Source organism: Sus scrofa, chromosome 1 (genome assembly GCF_000003025.6).
Source record: "Sus scrofa isolate TJ Tabasco breed Duroc chromosome 1, Sscrofa11.1, whole genome shotgun sequence".
NCBI lineage: Eukaryota > Metazoa > Chordata > Mammalia > Artiodactyla > Suidae > Sus > Sus scrofa.
In genome coordinates this window covers 15,328,592-15,354,988 of record NC_010443.5, presented here as the reverse complement: position 1 = coordinate 15,354,988, position 26,397 = coordinate 15,328,592, and the positions used below count along the sequence as shown (strand labels likewise).

At 47.2% G+C, this 26,397-nt stretch overlaps 2 protein-coding genes across 2 annotated transcripts in view; both read left to right on the top strand.

The window, feature by feature from the left end:
* PLEKHG1 (pleckstrin homology and RhoGEF domain containing G1) overlaps positions 1–13,355 on the top strand; it is a 246,591-nt gene extending 233,236 nt beyond the window's left edge. Inside the window, 3 exon segments of the mRNA XM_021086797.1 lie at positions 1,533–3,009; positions 3,012–3,152; positions 9,531–13,355. Of these exon segments, the coding sequence (XP_020942456.1) occupies positions 1,533–3,009; positions 3,012–3,152; positions 9,531–10,597 (2,685 nt within the window). The 3' untranslated portion in view covers positions 10,598–13,355.
* Positions 24,724–26,397, top strand: part of MTHFD1L (methylenetetrahydrofolate dehydrogenase (NADP+ dependent) 1-like) — a 189,337-nt gene continuing 187,663 nt past the window's right edge. Inside the window, 1 exon segment of the mRNA XM_021086779.1 lies at positions 24,724–25,422. Coding sequence (XP_020942438.1) covers positions 25,202–25,422 — 221 coding nt within the window. The 5' untranslated portion in view covers positions 24,724–25,201.

The following is a 26,397-nucleotide window of genomic DNA, read 5'->3' as shown; positions in this document are numbered from 1 at the left end:
GAACTGTAAATATAATACTATATATATTTGTGTGTGTGTTGCATATATCCATATGTGTGGGCATTCATTTATTCCTAGTTCTCAAATGGCCCACAGTCTATTATAGGGAAAAAGTGAAAAACAAATTAAATGACTAGTTGGACTTTTTTTAGTTTTAAATTTTTAATAGAAAAAGAACATTCAGGGAGTTCCCACTGTGGCTCAGCAGTAATGAACCCAACTAGTGTCCATGAAAATGTGGATTCGATCCCTGGCCCAACTCAGTAGGTTAAGGATCTGGCATTACTGTGGCTGCGGTGTAGTCCGGCAGCTTCAGCTCTGATTCAGCCTGGGAACCTCCATATGCCACAGGTACCACCCCAACAACCAAAAAAGAAAAGAAAAATAACATTCAGGATGAAATTATATTCCTGCCCTCCCTACTTTCTTCTTCTTTACCTGATAGACAGGTCGGGAGGCAGACAGACATATTGATAGATGGATATTCCCAGGTAATATGTATCCCAGTTTCATTGACCAGTAATGAAAAATTCTTGCTAATTTGACATTTCCAATAGGTTACTATAGAGTTTTTTGTTTTTTCAAACCTGGAACTTTATTTTTTATTTTTTATTTTTTTTGATATAATGATTTTTATTTTTAATCAGAAAATATGTTGGCTGGTACTAATTAGTTTGAACCTGCCTTAACCCTTTCAACTCTTTGAAGCTAATCCATTACCACAAGGGACATCAGAGGCAGTCTACTCCCTGCACAACTGAGCTCCATCAAGAAAGGTTCCAGGTTATGAGACCCATTGTTTTCTCTGATTAGAAACTGCTAGTTTCACTCATATTTTACTTCCTAACAGGCATCTAAATATTTCCTAATGAAATGTTTTTTGAAAGTAAAAATTTCAGGAGTTCCCATTGTGGCTCAGAGGAAATGAATCCGACTGGGAACCATGAGGTTGTGGGTTCAATCCCTGGCTTTGCTCAGTGGGTTAAGGATCCCACATTGCTATGAGCTGTGGTGTAGGTCACAGACAAGGCTCAGATCTGGCATTGCTGTGGCTGTGGTGTAGGCCAGCAGCTACAGCTCTGACTAGATCCCTCGCCTGGGAACCGCCATATGTCCCAGGTGCAGCCCAAAAAAGACAAAAGAAAAAACAAAAAAAAAGAATATCACAGTCTAGGTATTCCCATGGTGCCACAGTGGTAATGAACCCAACTAGTGTCCCTGAGGACATGGGGTTTGATCCCTGGCCTCACTTAGTGGGTTAAGGATCCGAAGTTGTCCTGAGCTGTGTGTTGTAGGTGGCAGATAGGGGCTGGGATCTGGCACTGCTGTGGCTGTCGTGTAGGCTGAATCAGGCTGCAGCTCTGATTCGACTCCTCGCCTGGGAACTTCCATATGCCAAGGGGAACCCTAACAAGACAAAAATAAAAATTAATTTTTAAGCCTAGTGGGATAGGCAGTGTGTCAATCAAGAACACCCCAAGTTATGTGTCCATGCTGCTGAGGTTCAGTCGGTGTGTTTCTGTCCTCCTCAGGTCTCCAGAGAGGAAGGGTCTCCGCAGCTGACTCCGGCAGGCTCATCTTCCGCGCAGAGGATCCGTCCGCCCGGCAGTTCTGCCATTTTCAGCGTGCTTCGCGGGGGCGGGGCTGTCAGAAGCATCTGGACCGACCACCAGATCCGCCAGGCCTTGTTCCCCAGTCGCCGATGTCCGCAGGAGAACGAGGAGGATGAAGATGATTATCAGATGTTCGTGCCATCCTTCTCCTCTTCAGATCTGAATTCTACCCGACTGTGCGAAGATAGCACTTCCAGTCGACCTTGCAGTTGGCACATGGGACAGCTCGAGTCCGAGGAGACCCCCAGCTCTGGCCACAGGGTGGTGCGAAGGGCCAGCAGTGCTGGGGAGAGCAACGCGAGCCCCCCTGACGTAAGAACTAGGGACAGTGGTGGCTCTCAATACAGCTCCCGAAGGGAACTGCAGAAGGACCCTAAAACAGAGGGGCGGGATGGGATGACTCCCTTCGGGTCCTCTCTGGAGTTGACTATTGATGACATAGACCATGTGTATGATAACATAAGTTATGAGGATTTGAAACTGATGGTTGCCAAACGGGAAGACGCTGAAGCCCCTCCCCCCAGATCAGCCAGGGAATCCGTTCGCCCCAAGAGCACCCCGGAGCTAGCTTTCTCGAAGAGGCCAACTGGCCCCGAGAAGAGCCCTCTGCACCCCAAGAGAGATGGAACGCCCCCGGGCCGGGAGGCCCTGAACCAAAGTGCACGCGACCTCCAGGTCGTGGAGGAGAACCTCTACGACACTATCCGGCTCCCGGATCCACCTTCCCGGGACTTCAAGTGCAGCAGCCTCAAGCGTCCCAAGAGGAGCAGCTTCCTGGGCTTGGAGGCCGACTTGGGGTGCTGTGACAGTCTGAGGGCCTCCATTTCCCAGGACAGCCTCCAGTTCAGCGAGGACGAAGCGCCCTACCCCGCGGGACCTGCTGAGAATGATTATCTGAGTTTGCTCTATAACTCCTTCGGCTGTAACTTGTCCATAGCTGATCGGTCCATCTCCGATAAACTGTCCGAAGAAGTAGACGAAATCTGGAATGACCTGGAAAATTACATCAAGAAAAACGAAGTCAAAGCCAGAGACCGGCTGCTGGCAGCGTTTCCCGTTAGCAAAGATGACGTGCAGGAGGGGCCGCTGGCAGGCAGCACCCCGGAGCTGAGCACGCGCTCCGCGCTCTCGCTGCCCACGGGCCGGGCTCTCCTCCTGCCGCCCGGAGATGGTCCAGAGCCGGCCTCCTGCGCTCTTGACCGAGCCTCGACCGCCAAAGACGGCTCCTGCCTGAGTCTCCACCGGCTCTCGCTGGCCAGTGACCTGCCGCCTGCAGAGAGTCCCTACGACGTGGCCGGCAACAGCCTGTCCCCCGTGGACCTGGAGATCCCTGGCCCAGGGATGGACAACGCAGATAAGACCAGGAGCAGAGTTTTCCTGATGGCCAGGCAGTACAGTCAAAGATCAAGAAGGCAAATCAGCTGTTAAAGGTGAAAAGCCCTGAGCTGGAGCAGCCGCCCTGCAGCCAGCCGCAGAAGCAGGTGCCCAGGGACCTGGCTGCCATCCTAGAAGAAAAGAAGCAGGGCGGGCCTGCCATTGGTACGTCCCTCCGCGCCGCCCTTCTCTTTCTGAGGACCTGGAGAGAGCCGCGGTCCGGTTCTAAATGCGCTTAGCGCTGTGAGGTTCCTGTCCCTCCGATGTGCATTCTCACAGTGAGACCGCAGACTCACTGTCACACACAGACGAAGCAGCCGTGCACCCAGCTGGCCGGTGGGAGCCTGATTGATAGGGTCTGGAGCCTTCCCGGTGTCTCTGGCTCCTCACTCCAGATGTGATGTTTGAGGCAGTTTCTCTAATATACTCAGAAGCTGGACAATAGCCATCAGTTTCACTGGTGGCATCTGTGTATCAATGTGTTAAGAGAGGGGGTAGCCAGGCGGGTCAGAGTTTATGCTGAAATAGGATTGCTCTTTGCTCCAGAGTCCCCCCAAAATGCCTACCCATGCTAACAAAGACAAAAAGTCCTTTTTGCATTTTTCAGCTGTTCACACGATAACTCAGCTATTTTCTAATGTCTTCCATTTACTAGCTGATTCTTTTAAACAGCTGCTGTAATGTGTTTGATACCATTGATACTCTCATATAAGTTCCAAGGTTTAATTCTTTTAATCAACGCTCTGTTTTGGGCAAAACTAAACCAGGATCATAGGTATTATATTGGCACCCTTAGGGTTAAAGGAAGGAGATGATCAGTTTGATTTTTTTTTTCTCTGTTATAAAGAAATACAGGAATTCCTTGGTGGCTCAGCAGGTTAAGAATCTGGCATTGTCACTGCTGTGGCACGGGTTTGACCCCTGGCCCTGGAACTTCCACACAGTGCGTGGATGAAGCCAAAAAAATTTAAAATACATACCCGGCAGCTAAAATTACCCGGGGTTCTCAGTGGAAAGGCATAGATGTGAATAAAGCACAGGACTGGCACGGAAAGAAAAAAACCCAAGGGTGTTGGCTCTCACCTGAGGAGTTTTCACCTCCAGACCCAAGGAGATTTCTGGGCTTATGCCCAGGAATCTGAATTTTTTTTTTTTTTTAAGTGTGGACGTTCAGTCCTACTTTAAGAATCCTTGCACTAGATCTCTGACAGAGGACCACTTCTGTATCAAACGAGAGGAGATGGTTCTCTAGTTAAAAGTAAAAACTAGGTGGCTCAGTATCAGGACACATTTAGTTACCTTAATGATGACATAACTCATCGGGGCAGCTTGATGCCACTGATCCCCTTTCTTTAGGACTGCTTTCTTAGGTGGAAACCAGAGAATAACAAGAGGATACCAGAGTCCTAGATGAATTCACAAGTTGCATGACAAGAATCTGTTGTGTTCTCTTGTGGCACAGTGGATTAAGAATCTGGTATTGTCACTGCAGCACAGCAGGTCTCTGCCGTGGTGTGGGGTTTGATCCCTGGCCATGGATGCAGCCGGAAAAAAAAAAGAAAAAGAAATGTTGGAAATTTTTTTTTAAGTTTGAGAGTATTTGAGAATTATCTAGGGAGGCAGTTCCCATTGTGGCTCAGTGGGCTACCAGTCTAACTGGTATGCGTGTTATGAACCCATAAGGATGTGGGTTCCATTTCTGGCCTCCTTCAGTGGGTTAAGGATCTGGCATTGCCGTGAGCTGTGCTGTAGGTCAAAGATGTGGCTCAGATCTGGTGTGGCTGTGGCTGTGGCATAGGCCAGCAGCTACCACTCCAATTCGACCCCTAGCCTAGGAACTTCCATATGCCTCAGGTGTGGCCCAAAAAAAAGCAAAAAAAAAAAAAAGGGGGAATTATCTAGGAATTCTGCTGTGACTCAGTAGATTAAAAATCTGACTGTAGCTGCTGTGGCTGGCCTGGCACAGTAGATTAAAGGATCCAGCATTCCCACAGCTCGGCATAGGCTACAGTTCAGATTCAGTCCCTGGCCCAGGAACTTCCATATGCTGTGTGTATGGCCATTAAAAAAGGGGGAGGAAATTATCTAAAGCTTTATTCTTTTTCCAGACCTAATAAAATCATACAGTAAGATTTCTTAACACAGAGGGAAGCTAAGCCCTGGAATTGCTACCTGAAGGATTTTACAGACTCTCTTTGACTTGTTTTCTTTTTAAGTAAATTAAAGGTTAAAAGTGATTTTTATATGAATGTGAGAGAGACCAGGTCACATATGTTTTTCTCTTTGCACTAACATACTTGCATTAATTCACTCCCTCTTCCAATACTAGTGCTGCTAAGCTGGTTTGTTGTTACGTGTAGAAAAGGTGACTGCGTTCCAGCTGCAGACAGACTCCTGGGGGGCACAGATGGCACAGGAAATAGTAGCGCATGGGCAGTGCAACCGCTGAGTGAATCTGGGGGAGGGCACCTCGGAATACATTACTAGGGTTTCTGATGATGATGGATTGATGATGCCAGCAGACTATCATTTAAAAAGTGGTAATTGCCTGAGGCAGGCTATTTGGAATATGGACCATCCATTAACCTGCAAGACTCTAACCCTGGCAGAAGCAAGGGCTTATAACTACCTTGAATAGTCTCCTTTTTTTTAACCTACCTTTGAAGTATTAAGAGATTTCCCTTTGGGGTTGTTTTTTGGTTTTTTGGTTTTTGTTTTTTTTTTTTTTTCATTTTTTCCTGGCGGCTTTTGGTTTGTTCATTTTGTTTTGTCTACTTGTATCTCCTTGGGATTCTGTACGATCTTGTCTCAGGTGTATGTCTGGGCTCTTTCTTGACATGGTGGGCTCCGGTCGCTGTTCCCGCCGACAGAGAGCTCATCATCTTCCGAGAGTGGCTCGCCCCCTGCCGTCTGGCAGGAGCCGGTCCGCTGGGCCTGCCATCGCTCAGACCCCAGGAATCTTCCATCTGGGTGGCTCGAGACCACTTCCTGTGCCCACTAGGCTTTCCATCAGGTGACCTGATGACTCCTTTTTCTCTCTTGTTTATCTGGGCACAGGACGTCGTAATCGAATGGACCGATTCTCCAGACTTCTCCGCATGGGCCTTGCCACTTTGCCAGGAGCTTGCTCTCGGTGCTGTGCGGAAGGAGGAGCACCCTATTCACCTGCTGAAACTCTCCAGCACCTTATTGACCTCTCTAGCCGGGGTCTACAGGCCCCGGGCCAGACTTCCGCCTGTTACTCCCTCAACCAGGTCTAGTCCTGCCCACCTCGTAGAGCCTGTAGCGCGGCGGCCGTCTCGTGCCATCAGGCCTCCCTCCCAAGAGTCTTTGAGGCCAAGGAAGCCTCTGGGGTCCCCTTTTCATGGGTGATGTTTCACATGGGAGAAGACGCCATGCTTGAGGAATTTTCCTCCTCGCGTAAAGTAGGGAAGACAAAAGAACATTTTAATGCCTTGTTCTGCATCCCAAGCCACATCAGAGACGTTGCTTTTAATCCTCTGTCCAAAAAGTATATTCCATACTTCTTTCAACAAGGATCACTTCATATTTTTATCTGGAATCATAAGAATTGTCCCTTCTAGACTTCAGAAGAGAAAAAAACCAGAGATGGCCTTGGGGTTTTGCATAAGGCTCATATACATGCCCCATAAAGCCTATTAATGCCAGAACTAAGGATGAGGGGGAACTCTGATCCAGCGTCATAAGCTTTTTAGGGTAGAGGTGTCGTCTTGGACTGGCTGTTTCCTGTATGTCCGACTAAGGGAATGTATTTAGTGACAGCCATTGCTCTGGAAGCTCATGTCTCATTCACACTGGCATCAAACAAGTTATAGACTCTTTTAGTCAAGCTGAGACCAAAAAACCCCCAAAACGTAAGATGGCACAGTATATTGTTTATTTATGAGATACTTTTTATTCCAAATGTACAAATGGTCAACTTTTTATTATCCAAAGATAAACGGTGCCCTTTATGAGTTGTCTACAATATGTACTGTATGTTTAGAGAGCATTTTATCAAAGACTCTCAATTGAGTCTTTCCTGCTTCCCGTCTTCCTACTGTGCCCGAATTCTAGGCTGCCTTTCCACTCTCAGTGGTATAGTCTTAGGGAAAGCACATGTCTTTTTGACACTGTATTTAGAACAAAGGGAGGCAGTCCCAAAACTACCTAAGTAATTAAGAAGCTCTTGAGACCAATTTCTGTCTAGAACTATGCTTACTTTTCTGTAGGGATTTTACTCCAAAATTAAAAGTTCCTGGACTAGATGGAATGATAAACCAGCTTGTATTGAACAACTAGCAACACCAGATTGTGTGTGTGCCTGTGTACACGACCAATAGCACACTAAGTATGTAGGAGAAGGCAGTTCATAGAAGTGATAAGGCTTATAGAGAGTCTTGAGAGGTAAATAGGATTTGACTAAGCAAAGGAAGAAGAAGAGAGTGTGATAAAGAAGAAAAAGGCATGGGAAATACAAAGGAGCTTTTGGATAATACATGGTTTCAGGTTATCTGGGCCACTGGGTTCTAAAGTCAACAGCTAATTGTTCTCACAAGACTTTATCTTTAAATGGTGGTACTGGAAGAGTTTAACTGAATGTTTAAAATTGGTTCTTTCTGCTTTCCCCCAAATTGTCATTTTCTGGGCATCTTGTGTAAGGTCAGAGCCTTCCTGATTCAGCTATGGGATCAGGCTCAGAGCCGTGGTGTTGGTGAGAGTGGCTTGGGAAGAACCATCTTGACTTTCAAGTGGGACTGCCATCCAAAGACAAGTCTAAAGGTCCAGCTAACATTAGTTGGGTTTTGTAGTTAATGAAACATCATATATTTCAGGATGGTTAATACAGGCTCCTCGGCGTCCATGTAGACGTTCAGTCTCTCAAGGGGTTACCAAATCTTAACCGTATTGAGAGTCTTCTCTGTGCCCTTCAAGGAATAATAGCTCAAGTTTTCATTACTAGAAACATCTAATAATCTCTGTCCTTCCAAGAACTCTGGACTTGGAAGCCCTGAAGGATCTGAGTGAATGTAGGATCTCTAATGAGAAGTTGAACACCCTCTCCTGATTCCGGGGACTAAGGGGCAAGCAATTTGTTGGGCTGGGGGGAGGTTACAGTTCAGTAAGAGCAGATTGTTCTCTGTCCTCATAGAAGACAAACTTGAAGGAAATGGCAGAAACAACTAAATATTTAAAGTCAAGGACTCATTTACTACCAACAGGTTACCAGCTTAAAGAGGAAGAAGCTATATTGTCCCTTACTGATCATGTGGGGTAGATCCCCTTTGCCGAGACGGTGTCGATGTGGTCTGAGCGATTTATAGGAATTCATGGAATTCTTCGCTTCTGCAGCGGTCATGTGGATACCTGGATGGGGAGATGCGGGGAGGACAGGTCTTGAAATGGACCTCTCTGGGCTCTCTCTTTTGACTCATTTCCGGCCCAAGAGACTTCTCTATCTATCTCATGGTTCTGTGAATGTCTTTAGCAATGTCTGTTCTCAGAAGTAGAGCAGGAGGATAATGGCCTGGTAACTTAATCTGAAGTGGCAATAGCTTTTATGGAAATAATGGTAAATTGTGTTTTGCAGCCATTACTAGAGAGCATTAGGCTATTGATTATATGCACAGGATGGTTCATTTGTAATGTCTTGGAAGCATAGCATTCGGTCCCCGGCTTCTTGGTAGTGGGAAGGGAGATGTGGTTTTGTAGTCCCAGAAGGGCGGACCTCCTATTGACGTCCCCAGACAGTGGCAGTGGAGGGCTGCCTGGAAGCAAGAAGCATAGGAACAGCTGATTTTCTGGGGATGGTCGTCTAAGAGCAATCAAGACTGGTGAGGCAGGGGTCACCATTGCAGAGTGGATTGTGCTCATGCTTCTTTTAATAAGAACTTGAGTTATTCTTCATTGACCAGTGTTTAAGTGCTGACTTTCAGAGTTCCCGTCATGGTGCAGTGGTAACGAATCTGTCTAGTATCCATGAAGACTCGGTTCAATCCCTGGCCTCTCTCAGTGGGTTAAGGATCCTGCATTGCCATGAGCTATGGTGTAGGTCACAGACACGGCTGGGATCCTGCATGGCTGTGGCTGTGGCTAGCAGCAGCAGCTCCAACTAGATACCTAGCCTGGGAACTTCCATATGCTACAAAAAGCAAAAAAAAAAAAAAAAAAAAAAAGTGCTGACTTTCTTACTGTTACAATGCTCATTTTTAGCACTGTCACAATCTCATGCTTGAAAAGAACACTAGAAATTTTCATTGCAAATAGGGAACCCTTGCAGACTAGCTGTTGAAATAAAATAATCCAGAATTAGATCAAATTAATGAGGTTTTGAGTGGCTTTTTTCTTTATTAAACTGTGGATTATTTTATTAGTATGTGTTGGATAGTATTCAATGATTACTCATCCTCAAACTTAGCTAAGTCCTGTCTACCGTTTAAATATTTTTTAAAACATTTGTCAGAAAGTTCTTATTTTTTTTTTTAATCTTCGCATGTAGAAATGACCCTGTGTATATTTACCGTTTTGATACTTGCTTTCCAGGGGCCAGGATTGCTGAGTATTCCCAACTGTATGACCAGATCGTATTCAGAGAGACACCTGTTAAGACTCAGAAGGATGGCTGGGCCAGCCCTCAAGACTCTTCCAACCTCAGGAGCTCATCACCTTCCCACCCCCAACATGGGAGCGGGGATTGGCTTTTGCATTCAACCTATAGTAATGGGGAGCTAGCAGATTTCTGTCCCCGGCCAGAGCAAGACTTGAAGTCAAAATATCCCACCTTCGAGATCAGTACAAAAAGTACCCCAAGACAATTGTCCACAGCTTGCTCTGTGCCTTCGCTTCAAACCCCCGACCCTCTGCTGGGCTCCCTGCAGAGACACAGCGTGGTGGTCACTCAGCCAAACAAAGAGAACTCATGTCAGGGCCATCTTTACAATTCTCTGGGTAGGAAAGGCATCAGTGCTAAGTCTCAGCCTTATAACAGGTCCCAGTCGTCTTCCTCCATCTTGATAAACAAGTCCGCAGACTCCATCAGCTACCCCAGTGACATGGGAAGGAAGCAGCCCCTGTCTCTACAAGGAAGTGCAAGGTGGGAGAGTCACCAGGATTTGCTGCCGGGTATCTCAGACTCCTGTCAACAGGGCACCGAAAAACGCTCGGATCTCACGCTCCAGGACTCGCAGAAAGTTCTGGTAGTAAACAGAAATTTACCTCTAAGTGCCCAAATAGCTACGCAGAACTATTTTTCCAATTTCAAAGAGACTGAAGGAGACGACGATGACTATGTGGAGATAAAGTCAGAAGAAGATGAGTCAGAGTTAGAGCACTCCCACGGTCGTCGAGGGAAATCCGATCCAAAGATGATGGACCCTGACTCTTCTGACAGTGTCTGCAGCAGCAACAACACCTCTTACCCTTTGACGAATGCCTGCACTCCAGCAAAGCCAGTGAGCAGCAAACTGGGGATGTCACCGTATCTGACATCATACAACGATTCTGACAAACTGAATGACTATCTCTGGAAGGGGCCGTCTCCCAATCAGCAAAATATTGTCCAGTCTCTAAGGGAAAAATTCCAGTGTCTTAGTTCAAGCAGCTTCGCCTAAGGTTCTTAAGAGTAGCTGCCTGAATTCACTTCTTCTCATGCTCATAAATTACAGACACTGAGAGGTGTTTTGTATGTACCAGATGAAAACAATTTTGTAATAACCAGAGGTGTAAAATATACTTTCTTTAACAGCACAACTCTTGGAAACGGCTGGTGATCAGCCGGGATTGTACTGTAGCGATGTCAGCATCCTACACTGTGTTTTTTTTTTTTTTTTGATGCTGATGGCCTTCGCGTTTCATGTAAGTCAAACTTACTTGAAAATTTTTAGGCTTTTTTAAAAAAAAACAAAGACAAAAAAAAACCATGATGGCCATGGTATTTTTTTCCCCTATATCCTGACAATTAGTGCCCAGACTTTAGAAATTGCAGTAATCTTCTCCTATTGCCCAGAAGCCATAGTAGTTTTATCCTAAGACTCAAAGGCAGCAAGGAGGCCTTTTCTTTGTTTGTTTGTTTAAGGAAACTAAAGCTGTTTAAAGGATGATGCTTGCATCTGACATTTTTGTTAAATTTATGACAAGACCCTAGAATAACTTCAGCGAGGGATCTCTAATTGTAGTATAGCCTAGGTGCCCTTTTAGGGTTTCTATTCTGGTATCCTCACGATTATAATGCAAAAATTACGAAACTATGGGAAATTAGAATGTAGCATGATCAGTTTTCTATGAGCAAAAATCCTGCCTGTATTCCTGGACAAGGCCTGGAGAATGTGCTGCTCATCCTTACTTTATGATTTCTGGGTTAAATGAATGATCCCCTTAATGGCTTAAAACCAAGTGCAAGAAATGCAAACTGACTTATTAGGGAAGATGGGTTGATCTGGGTACAACTTGATCATCTCATCATATTACAGTTGGGGAGGCGGACAGATAGAACCTTTCACTTTTTGTGCTTGTTTCTAGTCTGTAGAAGTAAACCAAGCGCTAAAATAAAGCGCTTGAAAATGACCCTTTTCCAGAGTAGTTTTTCAGATGTCTGTTTAGGAGTTTTGCACTCAGCCAAAGGACCTGATCCCAGCCTTGAGAATTTCACTGACTGCAATGAAATTTATTTTCTAGTCCAGATGTCACATAGGGGTCGTCTTTCATTGTTTAGGGGCATATAAAAGAGCAGGATTGTTGGTTACTAAATTCTGACTAATCACATCTTACTTTTATGTTGTAATTATTGTCTTTAAAGAGTGGTTCAATCTGATGATATGTACTATTCCAACTCTTTATGGAAGAAGCAGGAAAAAAAAGCAAGACCTTCTGAGTAAAAGGAAAAACTAAAGAAGCTAAGTAGGAACATGAAGGTGAATTTATTGCCACTTTATAAAAATATTTTATTGAAGACCGCCATCAATGCAATGTTTTCTCAAACCACAGGGCCCTTGCATTCCCATCCTAAGCCATTTTACATTCTGTGGCCCCTCCCCTTCCCTCTCAGGCTTCATTTTTAACAAATATCGTGTGTAGATCGAAAGTGGCTCTGGGCTTTTCATTTAAAGATAAGCAATGATTGGAGTGCCCCGTCATGGTGCAGTGGTTAACAAATCAACTAGGTACCATGAGGTTACGGGTTCGATCCCTGGCCTTGCTCATTGGGGGTTAAGGATCCGGCGTTGCCGTGAGCTGTGGTGTAGGTCGCAGACACGGCTCGGATTCCGAGTTGCTACGTCTCTGGCATAGGCCAGCGGCTACAGCTCCGATTAGACACCCCTAGCCTGGGAACCTCCCTATGCCGCTGGAGCGGTCCTAGAAAAGGCAAAAAGACAAAAAAAAAATTTTTTTTTAATAAAGATAAGCAATGATACTGATTTGAACCAGTGACATCTTACCATGATTCTTTTCCTTTACGAGCTGCGCTTGGTTTTCTCAACTAAAACTCTTAAAATGGGACCATCCTTATTTTACACACAGGTACCAAAGCATTTGTTTTCCTCTTTAAAGAGCAAAAAATAACCCAAATTTCTTCCTTCTCCACACTCTTCTTTCTTCTTGTAGCTTATAAACAGAGTCCATATTGACTAGCATTGCGCTGGGGACACCCCTTTGTTCACTGCTTTTCTTTAAACACGATATGAGTTTTCAAGAGGAAGCAGTATCAGAAAGGAGAAGCACTACGACAAAGGAGAGAGTCTCCGACTTGCTAGGAGTATTTGTAAGTGCGTTTACAAAACCAAGTTACTTGATGCTTCTTGTCCCAGGAATGCTGTTTCCCACGTCTGACTTTTTCGTTTTTAAGACCTCATTCCCCTGGTGTCTTAGTCCCAGAAATTATTCTCCATACCTGTGTCCTGTTGCACAACTGTGATGTCACTAGGAATGCACCCCGCTGCACGAAGGCTGCTGTCTTACTGTATAAAATAGCTGTGTGGTTGTCTTTAGGTTCTAGGACAAATCTGTACTTCCCTAGATCCCTTCTGTCAACCAGGAGGCAGATTTTGAGAGCTAAGTGTATATATATAACCAAGTTTGTATTTTCCCTCAAAGTTATCAATTAAGCGCTTTTGATTAAAATAGTTTTTTTTGGAGGTGGGTAGGGATGTATATAATTGGGGGGAAAGAGTCATATGTACTTAAGTGTATGTCAAGTTCTTATTAGGTCTCTGTACTGAAGGTTCAGATTTTTTATAAGTTCACTTTTCACCCACGCTGTTCTTTATGCAAAAAAAAAAAATGCATCTAGGAAAACATAGCTTCAAGACTGTATATAAGATAATGAGTTAGTAATGCTTATTATTTAATAAAGTTTGTAAAGTACAAAGTAAATTATAGTGTGAATTCATGTGTTTATTCTAGAAAGCTCAAGATTTTTCAGAACTAAAGAAAACATTTTAGGAGTTCCGTCGTGGCACAGTGGTTAACGAATCTGACTAGGAACCATGAGGTTGAAGGTTCAATCCCTGGCTTTGCTCAGTGGGTTAAGGATCTGGCGTTGACGTGAGCTGTGGTGTAGGTCGCAGATTCGGCTGGGATCCCATGTTGTTGTGGCTCTGGTGTAGGCTGGTGGCCACAGCTCCGATTGGACCCCTAGCCTGGGAACCTCCATATGCCGCAGGAGCGGCCCAAGAAATGTCAAAAAAAAAAAAAAAAAAGAAAGAAAACATTTTAAAAACGGAAAAGAAAAAAAATTCCCGTTGCAGCTCAGCAGTAACGAACCTGACTAGTAGCCATGAGGACTGAGGTTCAGTCCCTGGCCCCGCTTAGTGGGTTGGGGTTAGGGATCTGGCATTGCTGTCAGCTGTGGCGTAGGTCACAGATGTGGCTCCAAACGCCACAGCTCCGATTCAGCCCCCGGCCTGGGAACTTCTATATGCCACAGGTGTGGCCCTAAAAAGCAAAAAAAAAAAAAAAAAAAAAAAAAAAAAAATTTTTTTAAATAAATTTAAAAATAAATAAATTTGGCCTGGGATGGTATTTGTTTTCTTAATAGGAAACTGTTATTGCAATCACTAGATTTCTTTTGGTTTAGTTTGTGATAACAGAAGACATCCTCTAACTATTTCATTATTGAATCAAAAATTAATGTAAAAGTGTTTTGGCATGAATTAAGTTTTTTCCATGTAACTTCATGTTCTGGATTTTTTTTTTTTTACTTTTTTTTTCCCTGCTTTTTAGAGCCACACCCATGGCACATGGAGGCTCCCAGGCCCGGGGTCGAATCGGAGCCTCAGCTGCCGGCCTGCATCACAGCGACAGCAATGCAGGATCTGAGCCAGGTCTTCGACCTACACTACAGCTCATGGCAACACTGGATCCTTAACCCACTGAGCAAGGCCAGGGATCGAACCCACAACCTCATGGTTCCTAGTCGGATTTGTTTCCACTGCGCCACGACGGACACTCTCTGAGTTTTCTTTCATAGACATTTTACAAAGAACAAAGCATGGTAATATAAATTGATAATTATAAGCGCTTTCTAAAGCAATTCTATTTCCAAGTATAAGCATAATGCCCTACCCTATTATAATGAAAATATAGGTTGCGTAACTTTTTTTTTTTTTCTTTTTTCTTTTTAGGGCTGCACTGAGGCACATGGAGGTTCCCAGGCTATAGGTTGAATCGGAGCTTTAGCTGCTGGCCTACACCACGGCCACAGCAACACTGCATCCAGGCCGTGTCTGGGACCTACACCACAACTCAAGGCAATGCCAGATCCTTAACCCACTGAGCAAAGCCAGGGACCAAACCTGCACCCTCATGGATGCTAGTCAGATTCGTTTCTGCTGAGCCACAATGGGAACTCCCTAGGTTGCCTCTCATACAGAGGAAAATGTTTTTTTAAATTTTCCTTAGAGTGTTTTAAGTGGCGAGAGCTCAGTTTCTAAAGTTTCATTTGACTCACCTTATCTTACCACCTCACCTTGAAGTTGAGAACAGAGTTTTCTATACACCCTAAGAGTTCAATTTAGACGAAAATAGCAGTAGAAAACCCCTGCCCTGTGAAGTGTAAATTCTATACTTACATCCTTAGGGGAAAGAAAAAAATCTTCAAAATCACGAGGTTTAATAGAGTTGTTAAACTATAAATAGAGAAATAGAGCTGTTCACCAAAAACCTTCAATAACATTTGGAAATTGAGTTATCTTGATGTAAAACAATTTTTTAAATCTATGTTTTGAAGAGCAAACGTGAATTCTTCTTTCACAACCTCTATGCTGTGTAACTTCCTCTTGACTGGACAGTGGAACTGCATTCAATCCTATCAGCCAGAAAGGGATTACAATTAAAGAATCTGCTTCGACTTATTTGTTAATGTACATAAATCTATGGGTCTTGGTTTTGTTTTGTTTTTTTTAATTTTTTATGGCTGCACCAGCAGTGTGTGGAAGTTCCCGACGCAGGGACTGAATCTGAGCCACAGCTGTGATCTACACTGAAGCTGCTGCAACACCAGATCCTTAAACCCACTGAGCCAGGCTGGGGACTGAACCCACAGCACCCCAGCGACCCCAGCCACTAGAGTTGGATTCTTAACCCACTGTGCGGTAACTCCTATATGTCATTTATTTATGTAGCTTTTCTTTTTCCTTTTTTTTTTTTTTTTTTTTTTTTTTTTTTTAGGGCCGCATCTGTGGCCTGTGGAAGTTCCCAGGCCAGGGGTCGAATTGGAGTTTATCTGCCAGCCTACACTACAGCCATAGCAACTTGGGATCCGGGCCTCATCTGTGACTTGTCTGCCATGGTTCATAGCAATGCTGGATCCTTAACCCACTGAGCAAGGCCAGGGATCAAACCCGAATCCTCATGGATCCTAGTCAGGTTCTTTTCTGCTGAGCCACAAGGGGAACTTCTGTATGTCTTTGTTTTAAATGAAGCCTTGTCAGGTGTTCCTGTTGTGGCTCAGCAGTTAATAAACTCAACTAGTATCCATGAGGACGCAGGTTCAATCCCTAGCCTCACTCAGTGGGTTAAGGATCTGGTGTTGTCTCCAGCTGCACTGCAGGCCATTGGCTATGGCTCCAATTCAACCCCTAGCCTGGGAACGTCCATATGCTGCAGGTGCAGCCTTTAAAAAAAAAAAAAAAAATTCCACAACACCCATCCTCAGAAGTCCAGTGTCACTGACTATTTTTAATCTTTTTTTTTTTTTTTTTCCTTTTTAGGGCTACCTCCTGAAGCATATGGAGGTTCCCAGGCTAGGGATCGAGTCAGAGCTATAGCCATGGCCACAGCAATGCCAGATCCAAGCTACGTCTTCGACCTACGCCACAGCTCACACCCATCCTTAAGCCACTGAGCCAGGCCAGGGATCAAACTTCCATCCGCAAGGATACTAGTCAGATTCATTTCCGATGAGCCAAGGGGAACTCCCATTGACTATTTTTAGAGTCCTCAGTCAGTTGTGCAGGAAAAAGACTGTACCCCTTTTCTTTCCCTTGGGCGATGGAATCCCAGAGAAATTTACTGTGAGTGAAATTTCCAGAAATTTAAGCTGTCTACAGCGACATGGGAGAGTCACTCTCTGAAATTCTGTTTAGACCAAGAGCCTCTGCTGATGAGGGATCGGATGGTGTAGCTCCCAGCATGCAGCTGTGAGCTCGATGTTGTGAGAGGGACAGGGGAGCGGCCCAGAATGCAGAGCTTTTCTGGGTGCCAAAAGGCAAACGTGCCTACTTTACTATGGTGGCAGAAGCCCATGGGGAAAGCCCGCTTCGCGTATCAATGAACAGCAGAGCTTGATTTTCCTGACAGTGGCGTATTCACAGTCCATCGTACAATAGGAAAGGAAGAGGAGCCAGCTGTTCCGCTTCATTAGGTCTAAAACCACGTTCATTCAGCTCAAAAGTAAAAGAACAGAGCTTGGATGGTAAGTAAATCATTCGCTTCGTGGGGCAAACACAAGCCCCAGATGGTCTTTGTTTGTAGGGCAAGGTATGGCTCTTCACACAGCGGTCACAGGCCATGCGGCAGCGGATTCCTTCTTGTATAGACTTAAATCAGAGACTGTAAACCGGTGGCCCAGAGTCTGAATCTGGCTTAGACAATTTTATATATTTATTTTTGTGTGGGTTTTTTTTTGAGGGGGTGAGCCCAACCCACAGCATATGGCGGTTCCCAGGCTAGGGGTCGAATCAGAGCTGTAGCCACTGGCCTATACCGAAGCCGCAGCAATGCTGGATCTAAGCCGCATCCATGACCTACACCATAGCTTGCAGCAATGCCAGATCCCTAACCCACTGAGCAAGGCCAGGGATTGAACCTGCATCCTCATGGATCCTAGTCGGGTTTTAATGCGCTGAGCCACAACAGGAGCTCTAGGCTTACACAATTTTAAAAAGTTTAATATAAAAAGACAAATTTCTGGAGTTCCCTTCATGGCTCAGGGGTTAACAAACTCGACTAGGATCCATGAGGATATGGGTTTGATCCCTGGCCTTGATCAGTGGGTTAAGGATCTGGCGTTGCCATGAGCTGTGGTGTAGGTCACAGATGCGATTCAGATCCCACATTGCTCTGGCTGCGGCGCAGGCCAGCAGCTATTGCTCCGATTTGACCCCTAGCCTGGGAACCTCCATATGCCTCCAGTGTGGCCCTAAAATAGCCAAAATAAAAATACAAATAAAAAAATTTTTTAAATCCAAATTTCCACCTTCTTAAAAAAAAAAAAAAAAGGTCCAGCTGGCCTGTTTGGACCTGGATTTTTTTTTTTTTTTTTTTTTTTTTTTTTTTTTTTTGCTTGTTTTAGGGACACACCTATGGCATATGGAGGTTCCCATGCTAGGGGTCGAATCTGAGCTATAGCTGCCAGCCTAAGCCACAGCCAGATCCAAGCAGCGGCTGCGACCTACACCACAGCTCACAGCCATGCCGGATCCTTAACCCTCTGGGTGAGGCCAGGGATTGTACCCGCAACCTCATGGTTCCTAGTTGGATTCGTTTCCACTGTGCCACGAGGGAATCTTCTTTTTTGGGGGAGGGGGCTGGATTCTGATGAGGTGACTCTGAGATTGAGGACCAAATTTAAAGATGAAAATCATCCTATAAGGTAGTTATGTAAGCAGATAGAGTAATGGGACCCTGGAGAAAGAGGACTAGGCATGGCTGTCTTTCTCTTGTCTTTTTAGGACCACACCTGAGGCATATAGAGGTTCGCAGAATAGGGGCTAAATCAGAGCTGTAGCCACCAGCCAACACTACAACCATAGGAACGTGGGATCCGAGCCACATCTGCAACCTACACCACAGCTCAAGGCAACACCAGATTCTTAACCCACTGTGTCCTCTTGGATACTAGTCAGATTGTTTCTGCTGAGCCATAACAGGAACTCCCAGGCATTGCTTTCTTGACACAAGAAGAGACATTTTGGCTTAAGCCTGGCCACAGTGCTTGCCCTTGAACAGGTCTCAGAATTAATGAACTCAGGAAGCAAAAGAACAAAGTGTTTTTAGGCAATAGAAGTAACAACAGTGAAGATAATACATCAGCTGTAAAGACTCTCGGTTCTGTTTCAACAGTAAAGATTAGCCTGAAGCGCTCAGCACTAGGTCACCTGCAACCTAAGGGAGGATATTGCTTTTTTCTGACCCTTGTGACTTCAGCCAAATAAAACTTGGACTCTGTGGGTGGCCCGAGCCCCTTCATGAATACATATGCACCCTTAGCTTAAGACCTCCCCAGTTTTACTGTTCCAGGAGACACGGCTTTGGGGAAAGAGCCCCAGTGTTTGCCTTACTTGCTGCAAGTAATAAATTCTCCCTTCTCCTGCTCTTTGGCTTGGATGTGGCTTTTGGATCAATGTCTGTCAAGAGGCAAACCCAGTTTTCAGGTAACAGTGACTTGCCTTAGCCTTTGGAGAGACCGTTGCTTTGGTCTCTATGACAGGCCTGGTCAGTGAATTCAAAGCAATCATGGAGCACGGAAACACAAACATTATAGAAAGTAAAGGCTCTCCTCTCAACATAAAATAAACGGAGATCGGAGTTTCTGTCGTGGTTCATTGGAAACAAATCTGACTAGTATACAGGAGGCAGTGGGTTCCATCCCTGGCCTTGCTCAGAGGGTTAAGGATCCAGTGTTGCCATGAGCTGTGGTGTAGGTCGCAGACCCGGCTCAGATCCTGCATTGCTGTCGCTGTGATGCATGCTAGCCGCTGTAGCTCTGATGTGACCCCAGCCCTAAAAAGACAAAAAATAATAATAATAATAAAAAGAAAGGAAGAAAAGAAAAAATAAATGTCAAAAAGTCTGCAGCCCTAGTGCTTGTTGGCAGGAAATGTTACACGTGGTCCACTTTATGAGTTTATATCATCTATCCTGCCTTGATAAGCCTCAGGTTTATGAGATCGAAAGTTCTCTACTCTATTGCCTCTTGAATGATGAACTTGCTTCCAGTTTAGGTATACTGAGCGTCTCCTAAAACACCAGCTCTGGTTCAGACTTTTCTCCCGAGTGCAAGGAGAACTTTTCCTACACGACATCTCCACTGGAGTTGTCACTTTCCCCCAGTCTACGCCTTTTTCTATTTTTTCCAGGTCACACGTGTAGCATATGGAAGTTCCCAGGCTAGGGGTCAAATCAGAGCTTCAGCTGCTGGCCTACACCACAGCCACAGCAACCCAGAATCTGAGCTGCATCTTGAAACTACGTTGCAGCTCATGGCAATGCTGGATCTTTGACCCACTGATGGAGGCCAGGGATCGAACCCGAATCCTCATGGACAGTTTTTAACCTGCTGAGACACGACAGGAACTTCTACACCTTTATTTTTCTAAAGGTCCTTTTCTAGTGTCTACTTTTGTCTTAGCCTACTCCAACAGCTTCTTATCTTGTTGTCTAGCCACTGTCTTTCCCATTGTCAGACTTGTTCACCTTTATCCTCCTAAATCTTAGCCAGCATGCTATTTCTTTTCTTTTCTTTCTTTTTTTTTTTTTTCGTCTTTTTTTAGGGCCACATCCATGGCATATGGAGGTTCCCAGGCTAGGGGTCTAATCGGAGCTGCAGCCGCCAGCCTACACACAGCCCCAGCAACGTGGGATCCGAGCCACATCTGTGACCTACAAGCTCAGGGCAACACCGAATCCTTAACCCACTGAGTGAGGCCAGGGATCGAACCCGCAACGTCATGGTTCCTAGGCGGATTCATTAACCACTGAGCCCCAATGGGAACTCCTGCCAGCATGCTATTTCCAAACACAAACAGAATCAAATCTTCTAAGCTCTCAAAATCTGTCTCTGCCCTTACAGGAACTGTTCCCTTTGCCTGCATGGCCCTTCCCTACCATCCAGGAGAAAACCTGGTCCTCAAATCAGTCAAAACTTACTGTTAAGGAGTTCCCATTGTGGCTCGGTGAGTTAAGAACCTGACGCAGTACCCATGAGGATGCCGGTTTAATCCCTGGCCTCGCTCACTGGGTTAAGGATCCAGCAATGTGTCAAGCTCTGGCATAGGTCACAGATGCGGCTCAGATCTGGCGTTGCTGTGGCTGTGGTGTAGGCCGGTGGCTGCAGCAGCTCTGATTGGACCCCTAGCCCATGAACTTCCATATGCCACAGGTTCGGCCTTTAAACGAAAAATGTAACTGTTAAGAACTGTCCAAGGTCTGGGATATAACTCAGTTTGCAAGCCACAAAGTTAGTCTGCCTTCATATCAGGAGTCATGGTCATTCCCAGCGTGCGAGGCACCATGAACTTCATATTTGCATTGGCCTCCCTTGCTTCTCCAGGCCCACAGAGGCCTGCAGAGCAGCCCAGGTTCCTGCTACACACACACACACAGGGGTTGTTTCACAGCTGAGGAAAACAGCATTTAGGAATCCTTTATCTTAAAGAGCTACTAGCACACCTGCCCAATCTCTGACCCTGGAGGAAGGCATCAAACATCTCTGGCCTCCCCCACCCATCCCGGCCTGGAGGGAGATACTATCTTCCAGGTTGTTTGCTATACAAATGTCCTGCCCACGGATGCCTGGAACAAGACTGATAAAAGACAGAAAGAGATGCAGAATGCAGGTGGCCCATAGTGTCTCAGAACAATCAGACCTTGCCCCCAACTGGGCTTGCCTCTTCGCGGGCATCAAGCCAAAATCACAACCAAGCCAAAGATGGGGGAAGGATTTATTACTTGCAGCAAGCCAGGAGAACACAAGGGATCTTTCCCAAGCCGTGTCTCCCCGGAACAGCAAAGTTGGGAAGTTTTAAGCTAAAAGTGCATGCCTATTCCTGAGGGGGGGTTGAGCGGGAGAATTCAGCATAGAATTGGGGCAATCAATGATGGAGAGAGTCCAAGCTTCCATTGCCTGAAGTCAGAAAAGGTCAGTAGCAGCATCCCTTAGGTTCCAGTTGACCTAGTGGGAGACTTTCATGACTCTCCAGGTGGAGGCAAGTGCCTTATCTTAACGCTCATAAGATGCTGCATCGTGATGCTTTATACCTTTCCATTAACGTGCCTTGCTTGACCACACAGTTCTGCACGGTGAACTTGGTGACACTGAGCTTGCATCTGTCTTGTTCAGAGTTGTCCAGGTCACCGCATGCCTACCAGAGAGCCTGGAATAGAGCAAATGCACTCTGTCTCTCGCTACATAATCATAACTATTCTATTAACCTCAGACATATGTGCTCCTTTTTCTGAAAACAAACTTTCTTTGACATACGTCCAAATGTTCTTAAAGTGCACTGGAACAGAATGACCTACATCCACTAGGAAAAGAATGCGAGTTAATCAATTTCTTTTTTTTTTTTTAATTTTTTGTCTTTTTAGGGCCGCACCTGCAGCATAAGGAAGTTCCCAGGCTCGGGGCTGAATCGGAATTGCAGCTGTCAGTCTACACCACAGCCATGGCAACTCGGGATCTGAGCCACATCTGCAAACTACACCACAGCTCATGGCAACGTTGAATCCTTAACCCATTGAGTGAGGCCAGGGATCAAACCCGCATCCTCATGAATACTAGTCGGATTCATTCCCACTGCACCACAACTGGCACTCTCTATAAAACAATTTTAAAGAGATAAAAATTAACAGTTATGTCTTGGCAATAGCGTTGTGGGTGATAAATAGTATGTATATTCGCAAAACACACTCAGCTCCAGTATCAGATCCTCTGGTGTTTTCTCTGATTCTCCTCCAGAAACAGGTAAACTATTTAATTTTCATCACCTCAGAAAGCAACCCTGTTCCCATCAGCTGTCACCTCCCAGCACCTCCATTTCCCTGTCCTCAGCCATAGGAACCCCTAGTATTTTATGTCTCCACAGATTTGTCTGTTCTGGACATTTCCTAGAAATAGGATCATACAATATGTGGGCTCCACAGTTTTTCTTTCTTTTTTTTGTTTTGTCTTTTTAGGGCCACACCTGCAGCATATGGAGGTTTCCAGCTATGGGTCAAAAGACAGCTATAGCTGCCAGCCTACACCACAGCCACAGCAGGGCCAGATCTGAGCTGCATCTGCGACCTACACCACAGGTCATGGTAACACTGGATCCTTAACCCACTGAGCAAGGCCAGGGATGGAACCTGCGTCCTCATGGATGCCAGTCAGATTCGTTTCCTCTGAGCCATCATGGGAACTCCCTCCACAGCTTTTCTTTAAACATTACCATGGTTAGCACTCATCAGATGCAGTGGCAAACTGTCACTACTGTGGTAGAGTAACTGCTGGAAACTCCTGAGGGAACAGACTAGGTAAGTTTAAAAAAAAAAAAATTTTTTTTTTTTTAGAGCAGTTTCAGGTTCACAGCAATATTAAGAGGAAGGTAGAGAGATTTTCCATAAATTCCTGTGCTCTGGATGACTCAGCCTCATGGCCAATGGTCCATGCTCAGCAGTGTCCATGAAGGTCCATTAAGTGAGTGGGCCCAGGCTCTTCAGCAAGTGGTGCTGGGAAAATTGGGCAGCTGCATGTAAACGGATGAAATCAGAACACACCTTCCTTGCTTGGAGTCTGCAAAACACCCTGCGCTTTCCTTCATCACAACCCGGTGTCAGTAGATTGGCCTTATGCACCCTGGCCAGTTTAGTTTTACCCGAGTTTGTTTGTTGGTTTCTTGTCTTTTTAGAGCTTCACCCATGGCATATGGAGGTTCCCAGGCTAGGAGTCCAATTGGAGCTGCAGCTGCCAGCCTCCACCCACAGCTACAGCAATGCTGGATCTAAGCTGCGTCTGCCACCTACACCATAGCTCACAGCAACGCCAGATCCTTAACCCGCTGCTGGAGGCCAGGGATCAAAGCCGCATCCTCACAGATACTCGTCGAGCACGTTAACTGCTGAGCCGTGACGGAAACTCCTACCCAAGTTTAGTTTCATAACACTTCTGCAAGACATAACCTCTGTGAGTTTGTTTCCTCCTGTGTAAAAAGGGGGTAATACCTACCTCACAGGTTTGTGAAATGCCAGCTCCTGCTGTACCCTTGTGTGTCAGATGTGGCAATCCACCTTCCAATGAAAAATACAGACAGCAGCACAGGAAGACGTGATGGCTGGAGGCAGGCAAACTCCCAGCTCTGCCGATAAACCAAATTGACCTCTCTGACCCCAATTTCCCTGAGGTTGACAATGGGAACAGAATTCCTCACAACGTTTAGGATTAAAGTCAGCGTCTCTCCAGCTCTCGCACAGAGCCTAGCTAATGGAAAACTGAAACCGTGCCCAGACCCTAAATCTTGGTGTTTGAAATAAAAGCCTTTTCCTTTAGCCTCTCAGATCTCCCCTCAGAATCAAAAGTCTGACTCAGGTGTTAAAGTTTAGGAAATATTGTTACAGCTAAAAACTAGTTAAGGAGTTCCCGTCGTGGCGCAGTGGTTAATGAATCCGACTAGGAACCATGAGGTTGCGGGTCGGTCCCTGCCCTTGCTCAGTGGGTTAACATCCGGCGTTGCCGTGAGCTGTGGTGTAGGTTGCAGACGCGGCTCGATCCCGCGTTGCTGTGGCTCTGGCGTAGGCCGGCGGCTACAGCTCCGATTCAACCCCTAGCCTGGGAACCTCCATATGCCGCGGGAGCGGCCCAAAGAAATAGCAAAAAGACAAAAACAAACAAACAAACAAAAAAAACTAGTTAAAACAGTCTCCATTATGATATGCCCTGCCTTGGCCCATTAACGTGTGACTAATATTTACTTTCCAGTTAGAGTTATATTGCATGGAGTGTTTTCTTTTGTAATTGAAACACTTCCTAAACCCCTTCCCTGGAAGCAATCTTCTTTCCAGAGAAAAGGTCAAGAAACGATAACCCCTAAGACAACCAAAAAATCATCACCAGGCCCACTGACACTGGACTTTACCACTCGGAAATGATCCACGGAAGAAGAAAAATAGAGACAAGGCGGGCCAGAGTTTTGAGGACTTGGCCTGCCGTGTCCTCCTTTGCCTGGCAGAGCCATAAAGCTGTGCTTTCTGCCTCACCCAAAACTCTTGTGTCCGAAATTTAACTGGTACCGGTGCACAGAGGTTGAGATCGTCTACAAAATTTATAATTTGTAGTAGTATTCCCACGTGGGAATTATAATCCGGACAAGATTATAAACAAAGTATCTCCCTTTACCTGTTGAGGCATCTAAGCTTCACAGAGGTTGACTAATTTGCCTACGGCCACAAAGGACAGCTTTTGAACTGCAAAGCCCACACTCCCAGCCCTGTTCGACCACCTCCAGCCTGATAAATCCAATCCCTGTTATTTGGCCAAGTGCCTTTTCAGGAAGCCAACTGCCACCTGAAGGCAGGATGTTGTCGGCGTCCTGGGCGGAGGACTAAGGTGCAGTCTCCCGGGAGGGCCTGAGGTCCATCCTGAGGCCCCACCCTGCTGTGGTTTTCAGCGTTAGCCGGATTTCGAGTCTGTGATTGGAAGCGCCAGAAAGCCTGCCCGCGAGGTCCAGGCAACTCCAACAGCAGCCCCGTCCCGCAGGCCTCCGCCTTCCCAACGTCACTGGCACTGAGTGCAGTGCCCCCTAGGGGCTCCCGCTCGGCTGTGGAAGAAGAGCCAGGTCCTTCCTGCTACTGTCCCGCTACCGGCCGCGCGCGGCTCTCCAGTCCGGAGCCCGCCCCGCCCGCCTCCGGAGGAACGTGAGCGTCTCCGGGCTCCACCGCCGCATCTCCGCATCGCGGACGGACCCGCCGCCCCTCGCTCCCGCCGCCTCGCCGCGTCCCCGCTGCACCGCCCGCCCCTCGCCATGAGCGCGCGCCTGCCGCTCCTCCTGCGCCAGCTCCGCAGCCCCCAGCTCCCTGGCCGGCCGCGCCTCCTCCGAGCGCTGTGTCGCGCCAGCAGCGGCGGGGGCGGCGGATGCGGGGGCGGGGAGGCCCCGCTGGGGCAGCAGAGGCTGCGGGACTCCCAGGCCGGGAGCAGCCGGGGCCCGGGCAGCCGGGCGCCCCCAGCGCGGGACTCGATCGTCCGGTGAGTGTCCCACGCTCGCCCCGCCCCAGTCCCCTGCGGCCCGGAGACCCAGAAGATGGGGCGGCGGGAGAGCTTGGGTCTCGGCCGCGCCCCGGGGGCCTCCGTGGGGGCTCGCCGAGCGCAGGGTCACTAGTATTTGGTGTCAACTTTTTAGGGGTGACGGTGGCGGGGGGGGTGGGGCCCGCGGGTACCAGATGGGCGAGCTGGGCCCGCGGGAGGAAAGAGACTTCTGGGGGCCGGTCCGGGCAGGGGGAGGCGGGGATTGGAGCGAGCGTGGGCATCTCCGGCCGGCCGGTGCTGCGCAGCTCGGACCGCGCGCCCTGTTCCACGTGCGCCCCCAGCTGCTGACTCTGATGCAACCTCGCGGAGCGCGGAGCGCGGCCTGGTTAGGAAAGGGGCGGCGCAGCCAGGGCCGGAGCCGGGAGAAGGAGGGGCGACCGCTGCCTCCCCGCTAGCCTGCTGATCGAATCAGGGGTCGCGGCCGGGGCGTTGCCAGCCTGCGGGGCTCTGGGTGGGTGGACCGAGGCCAGCAATCGGCGCCGGTCCGCGCAGGGGCTCCGAGTCCGGGACGCCGGCTGCTGGCGGCGAACTGTGACTGCGGTAAGGTCTGCCCTCTCCCGAAAAGCCGCAGCCTCCTGCGCCTGGGAGAGCTGTAGCCAAGCCCACCTGGTGATCGGGTGAAAGCGGCCGGAAAAGTCGGGGCTGACTCTTAACAGCGTCGTTGCACAGTGGGCACAGAATCCCCAGCACAGCTTATTTCCAAAGTTCTCTCCCCGGACGCACCGTTCCCTGTCCCCACGGGAGAAGCTAGCAGCACGGGTCCCACTCCACCCCTGTACACCCCCGCCCCCCACCTTGTTCCTCCCCCACCCCTCGGCCGCTCTTCTTAGCCCCTCGGCGGGAGCGACCGAAGGCAGAACCTTGTCTCTGGCTCTTCCTAGAGAAGTGTGTTAGCTGGGGACCCATACAGTGAAG